This window comes from Marmota marmota, unplaced genomic scaffold (genome assembly GCF_001458135.2).
Source record: "Marmota marmota marmota unplaced genomic scaffold, marMar, whole genome shotgun sequence".
Classification (NCBI taxonomy): Eukaryota; Metazoa; Chordata; class Mammalia; order Rodentia; family Sciuridae; genus Marmota; species Marmota marmota.
Window position 1 is genome coordinate 27179918 of NW_026000026.1, and position 12151 is coordinate 27192068.

The following is a 12151-nucleotide window of genomic DNA, read 5'->3' on the forward strand; positions in this document are numbered from 1 at the left end:
CCCCCCCCCCCAAACAAAACAAAACAAGAAACCCTCACAGCTATTGAACAACAGATGCAGGATTTGGGTGTCCAGGCCGTCATGGCAGGAATTCCAGACACCAGGACTGATTGCCTGGGGATCAGGGCAAATGACATTGGCAGCCAGCCCCAGGTCTTGACTCCCGGCTTTGTAGCCTGGCAGATCCACTCTTGCCCTGGACTTGGGTGGAAGAGCACACTTCCTTGTCCCTTGTCTTGGAGGTGAGCCAGGTGACTTGCTTAGCCAATGGGCTGTCAGCAGACATAATGTCACAGAGGCTCTTGGGGAAAGTTGCCTCTGGGCCACTTGGATTTCGGACACCCCCCACCCCAACACACACACCCAAGTTACTAGCTCTCTAGCTTGGGTCCTGGCAGGGGATGTGAGGCAGAACTGTCCCAGCTGCAAGCAAGGGTGTGGGGGAGGCAGGAATACCTCCACCGCGTGCCACTGAGACTGCGCTCTTGGGAGAGCTGGAGGGCGAAGGGGGAGGGCAGGGAGTCCTGGGAGAGCGGGAGGGCGAAGGGGGAGGGCAGGGAGTCCTGGGAGAGCGGGAGGGCGCAGGGGGGGCAGGGAGGGGGACGGAGCGAGTGCGGGATCAGCTGGGCCTGCCACTCACCCTGCACGGTCACAGCGGTGCCCTCGCCCAGCTTCGTGTCTAGGTCCTCACTGGAGACTGCAAACCTCACACAGTGGTAGGTTCCAGAATGCTCCTTGGTGACTCTGTGGATGTAGATGGAATAATCGCAGTCGAGGCGCTCCCGTGTCCGCTGGACCGCGGACGTCACTCCAGGGAAGAAGCCACGCTTGAAGTTATAAATTTCCTGCTGGTCCTGAGAGCTCTCTTTGACCCATTTGATCATATCATCAGCGCAGGAGCCAACCACTGTACACCTCAGTAGGAGGGTGTCACCTTCAGCCACCAGTATGGGGCCCTCGGGCTGCAGCACCTGCCACTCACTCCAGCTGCTCTGCTCAGAGGCCCCTAAACAGAGGGGAAAAGGCCTGTCACTGGGTCAGAAGGCCTTGGAGCCCTGCATGTCAAGTCTAAATGGATCCAGTCATGATCTAGCCAAGAGCCATTGCTCAGGACAGGAGACAGAGGAGTCAGGGGCAGAACAGCTGGCGGCAGACAGGGAAGGCAGCTCCCTAGAAGCTCTGCCAAGAATAGGGAACTTAAGTGCCACCACCTGCTGGGCGCTGCATGATTATCTCACTTGTTCCTCACAATGCTCTTCTGCCATATGAAGTGTCATCCCTATTTGATAGCAGAGACGGAGGGGCCCCCAAGGGTGGGTAGCTTGCCCAGGATCCTTTGCTAGAAGTTGAATCGTGTCCTCCCTAAATGCACATGTTGAAGTCCTAACCTCGGGCACCTAAGAATGTGACTGTACTTAGGGTGTTGAGAGAGGGGATTAAGTTAAGTTGAGGTCGTTGGGGGGGGGCCTCTAATTCAATCTAATTGTCGTCCTTTTAAAAAAGAGGAAATTTGGACAGATATGTACAGAGGGACGATCATATGAAGACAAAGGAGAAGGTGGCCGTCTACATGCCAAGGAGGGAGATGGTGAAGGTGCCCACCCTGCCAACCCCTGGGTCTTGGATTTCTAGACTTGAGAGTTGTGAGAAAATACATTTTAATTTTGTGATACTTCGTGATGGCAGATGAATACATCACCCAATAAGGATGTGTTCCTAGGGCCCCGGACCGTCACCCTCAAATGTCACCGATCAGGGATGCAGGCTGGTGTGGTGTTCCATTCATTGTAAATCTCCTCCGGCCTCCTGTGAGTTCCACAAACTGCAGTTGCTATTCGTGTGTTGTGCGGTGGGTCTACTTGGCCCCAGAGGGGGTACCAAGAGCGGGGGCGGGAGCCTCCATGGAAGTTCTTCTACACCTGGGTTATCACGCCCACTCCTCTCAGGGGCTCTGATGTAGAAGCTATTGTCATCTCCATTTTTATGATACTGGAGACTAAACCCAGTGCTTTACCACTGAGCTGTATCCCCTTTTTATTTTATTTTCTATTGAGACAGATTTACCTAAATTACCCAGGCTGGCTTTGAATTTGGGATTCTCCTGCCTCAGCCTCCTAGGTAGTGGGAATTATAGGTGTGCACCACCACACCTGGCTATTCTCTCCACTTTTTTTTTAGATGCTCAGAGAGGTGAAGAAACATGAGGTGAAACTTGCATTCAGCAGATGTCATGACGGGATTTGAACTCAGATCAGATGACTTTAAGGTTCTACACCACAAGGTCACTAAGTTCCCCATTCATCTGTATTCTCATCAGGCCTTGTGAATAACTTGGTCCCACATAGGACATAATTTGTGGTGTATCTTATTCCTTTTGTGTTCCCTGTTTAGGGTAACCTTTGAAAGTCTGGTAGAAAATCAATATTTGCAAACAAATATTTGAAGTATTTCTGACTCTGGGTAGTTTAGATTTATGACTTCCTTGTCTAGAGCCTAAAACATAATTAGTTAAAAGTATTTGTGTCCATGCACGGTGGTGCACGCCTGTACTCTCAGCAGCTTGGGAGGCTGAGGTAGGAGGATTGCAAGTTCAAAGCCAGCACCAGTAACTTACTGAAGCCCTAAGCAACTTAGTGAGACTCTGTCTAAAAATATACATATAAAAAAGGGCTGAGGATGTGGTTCAGTGCTTAAGCACTCCTGAGTTCAATCCCTGGTACCCAAAATAAATAAATAAATAAATAAATAAATAAAATAAAATAAAATAAAAATAAATAAATAAATAAATAAATAAAAAGTATTTGTGGAATGAGTGACCAGGAATTATGATTCCTGTTTTACAATGAAAGAAACTTACTTGGGTAAGTGATATGGTGTAGCAAGTCACATGACTCTTGAACCAGGGAGGATCTGGCCCCACATGTGCATCCCACTGGGACCTCTCCTGGGGTTAACCAGTAGGACCTGGGGCCAGGGCCCAGATGGACAGGAGATGGAGGGAGGCTGCCTGGTGGGGAGGGAGGCTGCCTGCTGGAAAGGAAGGCAATGAACTCAGAGACTGAGCTGGTCCCAGGATCCCCAAGACTCAGGAGCTAAACAGGCCTGCCCCTGAAATAGGGGCGCTATAGGTGTAATGATAATTATAGCCATCCATTATTCAATCCTTGTGCTATGCCAGGTGTCAACTTGTTGAGTCGTCCTAGGAAAGTCATGAAGGGCTTTTACTATTGGCCCTATTTTACCGATGGGAAAAAGTGAGGCTCAGAGAGAAGTCACTTAAAGTGGTCAGTGGTGGGGTTTGTGTCTGTGTCTCAAACATGCCAAGGCTGGCACATGGGAGTGTGATGTGTGTTATCACACGGGTTCCCCGGCTTAGGAAACTGGAGTTTGAGATGAAATTAGATTCTCTGCTTCACCAATTTCTTCATGGGTTACTCTCTCACAAATTTGAAGAATAAAGTCCACAGACAATAATGGAAGGCAAGAGTGAACAGAATAGGACTTAATTAAGTAAGAAGAAAAAAGAGAGAACTCACCCACGTCCAGAGGGGAGCTGATAGCAAGTTTTTCCACTTAAATGTACTAGTCTAGGGACTTACATAGCTTCTGGGTAGGGGCACTGCTCAAAATCCATGCTAACCAAGTATTGGAGGCTATTGGCTTGGTTCATGATCCTCCAACAGGCTGTGTCCTCAAAGCCCTGAGTTTGACCTTTCTTGTAATTCCCATTCCATTCTTATTCGTGTAGACAGCTTGGTTTAATGCCCTGCTGTTGTTTTAAAATTCCTCTTGTTTTCTCTTTGCAGTACTGGGGATTGAACCCAGGGCCTCTCACATACTAGGCAAATGCTCTGCCAACTGAGCTGCCCTTAGCCCTTTTTATTTCATTTTGAGACAAAGTCTCTCTAAATTGCCCAGACTGGCCTCAAACTTGCCATCCTCCTGCCTTAGCCTCCAGAGTATCTTGGATTTGGCATGTACCACAGTGCCTGACTCTTATTGTCTCAAAATTCTTAATATTTTTTCAACAAGAGACCTGCATTTCCACTTTGCATTGGCCCCACAAATTATGTACCAGGTCCAGTCTGAGCTTCACCACTCGATATTTAATATTCACGGGATCCCCGGGGAAACAGAGGCTCACAGAGCCTCAGCATCAGACGTGGGCACCCAAGTTCCAGCCAGAACCCCGTGGCTCAAGCCCAGAGCTTGGGGACTTAGTCACTTCCTCATGTCTCTTGAGACCCTGGATCAGCTTTCTGCTGGGGCCAGGAGAGTTCTCGGGGTCCCCCTCCACGCACAACCCGCACTCTTGGTGGGTCAGACACCTCCTGGCATGCCAGAGCACTTGGTGCCTTTCTCTGAGACAAACCAGGGGTGGACCCCATTCAGCTCCAGATTCCACTCACCTGAAAGGACAAGGAATAGTGCCACTTGCAGGAAACAGACAGGTGAGTGAGCCACAAGGGTGGGGGTGGTTGTTGTGAAGGGTGCCCGGCGTCTCCTGTGGTCCCCAAGACTGGCTGGCATTCTGCTCTCTGGTGAGTGTTGGAGTCTGAGCTGGGCCCATATGTGAGCCTGTTTCTGTTTCCTTCTGTCCCGGCTACTTGGGGGAAGTTTTCACTACAAGTCAAGGCTTGTGATGCAAGAGGAAGGAGCTGGGTCCAAGGGTTTCCGGCTTTCATGTTGGGGTTATGGTTCCTGTAAAGACTGTGTCAAAACCTTAATGTGTCCATGCCACTGGCCCTGTGTAGGAACCTTGGAGGACGATGAGCACCCCTGTCACAGGGTGTATCTGGTGTCAGCGGCACTTTGAATAAACCATTGGGTGTGTCTTCATCTGGCCATGTGAGCTTTCAAAGTCACTTGCCCTCTCTGAGCCTCTGTCTTCTCTGCAAAAGGAGGTCAGCAGCAATCCCCTCCTCAGAGAGTCGTTGAGAGGATCACATGCGCAAGGCACTTAGGAGGGTTCAGGACGATGTGAACGCTAGATATGTTAGCCATTGTTGTCGTTGATGTGTGGTGTGGTTAGGGCTCTCCAAGGGATGAGAGAAAAGTGACGGAAAGCACTTAATAACTATGTGCACATGCACCCCCAAGACAAAAACCCCAGCGAGGCACATTCAGTGTGCAGGTGCAACTTTGCTGACCCTCAAATCGGTGGTGCCCAACAAGGTTGCAACGCTGTTACACTTGAATAGTGTCGAATACCCAATCAAAATGTATGTTATCACACAGGGAAGTCAGACAAGCTAGCATGGAACTGGGGGTACATAAGACAACGCCCCGCTGTGCGTGGGGCTCAGCCTCTGGATGCAAATCGGCCGGTCAGTGCCTGCCTGATACAAGGCTGCATGCTGCTGATTCCCAGTGCCCTGTCTCTCCGGGAGAATCCAGCAACAGTGGGAAGTGGAGGAGGTGAGACTTGCTTAAGAGGGATTGATTATGAAGCCAGCCTTCACGCAGGGCAGGGAGGGGACAGACCTGATTCCTGATTGCACAGCTCTCTAAACCTCCATCTCCTGGGCGCCAAATGTAGCACATTCAGATTGTGCAAAATCGTGTAGATGTGGTCTCCTCGTTTTCTGTAACTGATATAAACTTCCTCGGGAGCCCCTGTTGGGCTGGCTATCAGGAAGGGAAGGCTGAAACATGATTGAAGGCAACCCCAGGCTCTTCTAATATGGCCACACTGTCTGGGTTCAAATCTTGGCTTTACCCAGATCAGGCCGAGTGACTCTTGGACAATCATTTGAGTTCTTGTGCCTCTGTTTCCTAACCTGGGGCTGGGGATGTGGCTCAGTGATGAGATGTTTGCCTGGCATGCCGGAGGCCCTGGGTTGTATTCCCAACACCACACACAAATTGTTTCCTGATCTGTAAACAGGAATAAGATATGGTTGCATGTCTGGGCCAAGAAAGTACTTGTCAATGTGATGGCCATTCTCTTTTCGTTTAACTGAGTTTTTTCAGACAAAAACAAAACCCTCAGAATTTCAGTGCTTCCCTCCATTCTTCCTACTTCAGATTGTCCTGTGTACAGGGGAAACTTGTTTCTTCTTGGGACAGATTGGCAGGACTTAGGTCTGAACTATGGACCCTCCCCTGTGGTGCAGATTCTTCCCTGAGGAGTCATTCTGGCCTGGTCCCTGGGGTGTGCTGGCTCTGTCTGGACTTCTTTTCTGTGGTTCTGGGGATTGAATCCAAGGCCTTGCACCTGCTAGGTCGATGTTCTGTCATGGAGCTATACCCGGTGAGAAATAGAAAGGTCAGTGGTCCATTTTCAAAATGTAGTATTTAACCTTAATTGGGATGTAAGATCTAATGGTAGCCATTTTAACTATAGCCCTTCTCTTTGCCCTCCCCCAATTTTAAAATTATCCAATTGCCTAGACTGTAACCCCAAGCTCCTCCTATCAGAGCAAGGGGGCAGTGCTGCCTTAGCGATAAAAACAGGTGGCCGCCCACCTAGGTGTGCTTGCTTGCTGGACTTTCTTTGGTAGCATGCCCTTCTGCAGAAGTGAAGTTGGTCTTGCCAGCCTACTTTGAGCACATGTCTGACTCCTTGCCGTACCCCGTATTTCTAACATACCCCCAACCCTTTCCCTTTTATTTTGAGACAGGGTCTCTCTCAGTTGCTCAGGCTGGTCTTGCACTTGTGATCCTCCTGCTTCAGGCTCCACAGTAGCTGGGCTTGCAGGCGTGCACCCCTGGGCCTGGCTGATCTGGACCTTTGTGGCCTTGTATTGGTTTCACCTCCTTACTCCATGGCGTCCTCTGCCTCTCCTGTTGAGTAGGTCCACGTACCAGAGCCTCTTTGAAGTGATCTTACCCCATTTGCCCCCATTGGTTACCTTATGATACCTGATTAGAACAGTGTCCGATTTCCTCCCATTGATTACTTTAGAAAACCCCTTTACCCTCCTTGGTCATTTTAAAATACCGAACCCATGGTGATAGATCCTCAGTGGTGGGAGTTGCCATGGTAATGGTACTTATTGTAAACAGAGACATGATGACCCGTCTCCCTGTCGTGCCCACCAGCAGCATCGTTCGGATACCTTGCCTCCGCCATCTTGGTGTCCAGAACTCCCACCTGTCACAGGGAAGGTGGGCCATAGTCCCTATACTCTCCAAAAACCAACTGGATTTCTAGACCCCACTCCCATCTGAGTGTGTCAGCCCAGGGTCGAGGGGTGTTGGGACACTAGTATCTCACTTCCTGTCCTTTTTCTTGCCCCCCTCCCACCAAATCGCATGGGGAGGATTTCCCCTTCTTCGCCCTGGTTGGGACTTTCCTAACAGCCCTCTTCCTAACAGAGGGCTTCCTCTGTTCTAGCAGGAACCCTCTGCTCTCTCCTCAAAGCAACAAGCCTCATACTCCAGCTTTAAAATTGGAAAGAGTTTCCAGGGAAAAAAGTGAATACGACAAGGAGGGAGAAAGCACAAAAAATACTCTAATGCTATGTGTGGCCAGGTGTAGTGGTGCACATGCGTGATCCCAGCAACTTGGGAGGCTGAGGCAGGAGGATTGAAAATTGAAGGCTGGCTATCTCAAATTAAAAAAAAAAAGAAATAAAATAAAGGACTGGGGATGGAGCTCAGTGGTAGAGCACTCTTAGGTTCAGTCCCTAGCCAGTAACAAACAACAAGAACCCCAGCAATGCCAGTGTCTTTGCAGTTAGCATTTATCTCCACTTCTTCCTCTGCTCTCTTCATCAGAAGGCTGAAAGCCCGAGAGCTACATTTTCTGGTGCTCCTCACCAGTGCTGTTAGATTAGGTTGGTTCTACTAGGAGAGGTGCTTGCACGAGATCTTGAAGGGGAAAGAGGACAGGCATGATTGCTCCTCCAGCAATAGAGAGCGGCAGATACTTGGGCAGCAGCAGATTTAATTTTTGCAAACGTGAAGTTTTGCAGTGCTTACCCTATTGGATCTTCTGTAGATCACATTTAAATCACACTGGGATTCCTGGTGAGCTCTCAGGTTCCCGCTTCTTTCAGACCCAGCAGTGAACTTGGAGATTTACGAGGATTTCCAGCGGCTGAGCCCCCAATGCTAGGATTCCCACAGGAACAGAGCGGTGGTGTGTGGCTTTTTATGCCTAACCCTGAAGTCATCTAGCATCATTTCTGCCACCCTTTTCATTCAGGAGAAAGATTTTGTTGTCTTAATACTGAAGCCTCTAAGGTCTTTGACCTCACTTTTTACTATTTGTAACTTGTCCCACTTTATGGTTCAGTTGACCTTTCTTGCTTCCTTTTCCTGTTTTATGTCAAATCCTATGACATATGCTTTGATGCTGGTGTTTTAAATTTTCAGGGAGCGAGGACTTACATACAGGGAAGGGTGCAGATATTAAATGTGTGGCCCAATGAATGTTTAGACTTATTTTTTTTTTATTGGTTGTTCAAAACATTACAAAGCTCATGACATATCATCTTTCATACATTTGATTCAAGTGGGTTATGAACTCCCATTTTTACCCCAAATACAAATTGCAGAATCACATCGGTTACACATTCACATTTTTACATAATGCCCTATTAGTGACTGTTGTATTCTGCTACCTTAGACTTCTTATATTTGTGTAATCACCACCCCAAGATATAGAAGGTTCTTTCTTGTTCCTTTCCATTCAGTCTCTGGACCCAGACGTAAATACAACTCTGATATCCTTTGTCTTTTCTTTCTCCCTTCTTCCTCCAGCTCTCCTCCCTCCCTCCACTGACCCATCCTTCCTCCCTCCCTCCCTCCATCCCTTCCTTCCTTTCTTCCACTAGGGTTTGAACCCAGGGGGGCTCTAGCACTGAGCTATATCCCCAGCCCTTTTTATTTATTTATTTTTTTTATTTTGAGGCAGGGTCTTGCTAAGCTGCCCAGGGTAGCCTTGAACTTGAGACCCTCCTTCCTCGGCCCCCTGAGTCTCTAGGATTACAGACGTGCACCACTGCCCTGGGCTTTACTGCTCTGATTTCTATCATCATAAATTATTTTGCTTGTTCTTCAATTGCATAGAAATAGTCAAACAGCAACTGGTGTCTGGCTTTTCTTTTTCTTTCTTTCTTTGTTTTTTTTTGTGTGGGCTATTGTGGAAAACCACATAGCACTAAATTTACCATCTTAACCATTTTCAAATGTAACAGGAGTGTTAAGTATACACTGTTGTGCTGAAAATCTCTAGAACTTTTTCATCTTGTAATTCCTAAACTCTGTGGAGTTGGCCCTTTGTATCTATAAATTCAACCAACTTCTGGGATTGAAAATATTTTGTAAAACTGCATCTGTATTGAACATGTCCAGGCTTTTGGGCCGTCATTCCCTAAGCATTACAGTGTAAGAACTGTATATATAGCGTTTACATTGTACTAGGCATGGTAAGTCATCTACAGATGATTTAAAGGGTATTGAGGATGTGTGTAGCTAAACTATGTAAAGGAGAAATACTATGTAAAGGAGAATCTGCCACTTTTTCTTTCTTTTGTGCAAGAAACACAATCTGTTTCTTTCTTTCTTTTTAAAAATACCTTTATTTTATTTATTTATTTTTATGTGGTACTGAGGATTGACCCAGGGCCTCACATGTACTTGGCAAGCACTCTACAACTGAGCCACAACCCCAGCTCCCCACTTTTGTTTTCTGATGGGGGATCTTGAAACCAATCTCCCACAGATATCAAGGGATGATATCTATGTGCACTAACTGCTAATCACCCCTTCTTTCCCCAGTTCTGGACATGGCCTTTCTATATTCTGTCACCAGAATTACGACCACTTTAGGTACTTCATATAAGTGGACTTATGCGGTATTTTTCCCGTGGTACCTAGCTTATTTCACTTAACATGATGTCCTGCAGATTCCACCACATTGTACCATGTGACAGGATTTCCTTCTCTTTATTTGTTTGCCCTGCTGGAGATCGAACCCAGAGCCTTGAGCATGCTAGGCAAATGCTCTACCACTGAGCTACTCCCCAGCCCTAGTTTCGTTCTTTTGAAAGGATAAATAATATTCTATTCTATGTGCATACCAATTTTTAGAAATCCATTTATCTGTGGACTTTTGGTTTGCTTCCATCTCTTGGATAGTAAGAATTGTGCCTGCTGGGCATGGGAGCACATGCCCCTAATCCCAGCCGCTTGGAAGGCTGAGGCAGAAAAATTGTGTGTTCAAAGTCAGCCTTAGCAAGGCCTAAGCAACTCAGTGAGACCCCTCTCTCTAAATAAAATATAAAACAATGGCTGGGGATATGACCCTGGTACTAAGTTGCCAAGGCTGGCCTTGAACTTGTGATCCTTCTGCTTCAGCCTCCTAAATTGCTGGAATCACAGGTGTGTGCCACGATACCCAGCTTCCGTTCTTTTTGATAGTGGTCATCCTACTGGAGATGAGGTGATACTTCATTGCTGCCTTGATTTGCTTTTCTTGTCATATCTAATGAATAATTACCAAATCTGATATCTTGAAGTTTTCTCCAAGTTTTCTAAAAGTAGTTTTTATATTTTGGGGGTCTTTCTTTAATGCATTTTGAGGTAGTTTTTGCATGTGGTGTTGGGTAAGGGTCCAAAGTCATTCTTTACATTGTGGGTATCCAGTTTTCCCAACACCATTTATTGAAGAGATTGCCCTTTCCCCATTGTGTAGTCTTGGTGTCCTTGTCAAAAGTCATTTGACCACATATGAATGGATTTATTTCTGAGCTTTCTATTCTACACCATTGGTCCTATATCTATCTTTATGCCAGTATTATGTCTTGTCAATTACTGTTGCTTTATAGCATGTTTTGAAATCGGGAAATGGGTGGCCTCCAACTTTTTTTTCTTTTTCAGGATTGTTTGGCCTGCTCAGTGTCCCCTGAAATGCCATGTGAATTTTAGAAATTTTTTAATTTCAGAAAAAGTGCCATTAGGATTCTGATAGGAATTGCAGTGCATCTGTAGATCATTTTGGGTAGTAATGATATCTAATGATATTAAGTCTTTCAGTCCATGACCATAGGATGTTGCTATGATTTGAATATGTCCCCTACTAGTTCATCTGTTGGAAAATTAGTTCCCAATGCAGCAGTGTTAGGAGGAGGGGCCTAATGAGAGGTGTTCAGGTCATGACTGCTCCACCCTCCTAAACGAAGTAAGCCTGTTCTTATGAGTGGATGAGTTCTTGGGCCAGTCATTTTGTTGTAAAAGTGAACTTTGTTTGCAAGTGCTCACTTGCCCTCTTGACCTGGGATGTCCTGTATGATGCAGTAAGAAAGCTCTCACCAGACCCTGCCCCTATGCACTTGGATTTCCCAACCTCCAGCACTGTGAGCTAAGTAAACTAATTTTCTTTATACATTTTAAAATACCAGTCTGTGGTATTTTGTTATGGCAACAGAAAATGGACCAAGACAGTTGTCTTTCAATTGACTTGTGTCTTATTTAGTTCCTTTCATCAATGTTTTGTATGTTTTTCTCTGTACAACTCTTCTACCTCCTTTGTTGTCTATTTCCAAACATTTTATTCTTTTAATATTATAGTAAATTGGATCGTTTTCTTAATTTTGTTTTTGGATTGTTTAATGTCAGTGTATAGATATGCACCTGAATTTTGTTTTGTGTGCTTTTTGAGATTTGTGTATCCTGCAATTATGCCGAAATCATGTGTATGTGTAATATTTAGAATTTTCTACATGTAAGATCATATCATCTAACAGAGATAATTTTACTTCTTTTTACAATTCAGATGACTTTTATTTCTTTATCCTGCCTAGTTGCTGTGGCTCAGACATTTAGTGTTATGTCAACAGTAGTGGCAAGAGTAGGCATCTTTGTCTTGTTCCTGATCTCAGAGAAAAAGCTTTTGGTCTCTACCATAAAGTATGATGATAGCTGTAGGCCTTTCATTTATGGCTTTTTATTATGTTAATATAGTTTCCTTCTATTCCCAGTTTGTTGAGCTTTTAAAATTTTATCATGAAAGGGTACTGAATTTTGTCAAATGCCTTCTCTGGATCAATTGAGATGATCACATGGTTTTTGTCCTTCAGTGGGTTAATTCGTATTATTTGTTTTTTGTTTGATGAACCAGACATAATCTCTACTTGGTCAGGGTGTAAATCTTTGAATGTTTATCAAATCAACTTGCTCGTATTTTGTTGGAGATTTTTGT

The 12151-nt window shown here is 45.8% G+C and overlaps 1 protein-coding gene across 3 annotated transcripts in view; it reads right to left on the reverse strand.

The window, feature by feature from the left end:
- The window catches only part of Sirpb2 (signal regulatory protein beta 2), an 11299-nt gene extending 4343 nt beyond the window's left edge, over window positions 1–6956 (reverse strand). Inside the window, exons 1-2 of one of the 3 annotated variants that reach the window (XM_048811179.1) lie at window positions 4410–6956; window positions 641–1006 (exon numbers count right to left, since the gene is read on the reverse strand). In XM_048811179.1, the coding sequence (XP_048667136.1) occupies window positions 641–1006; window positions 4410–4530 (487 nt within the window). In that variant the 5' untranslated portion in view covers window positions 4531–6956. The remainder of the gene's footprint in view (window positions 1–640; window positions 1007–4409) is intronic. The other 2 variants (XM_048811178.1, XM_015482156.2) reach the window with 2 other exon arrangements.
- Between the last annotated feature and the right edge of the window lie 5195 nt (window positions 6957–12151).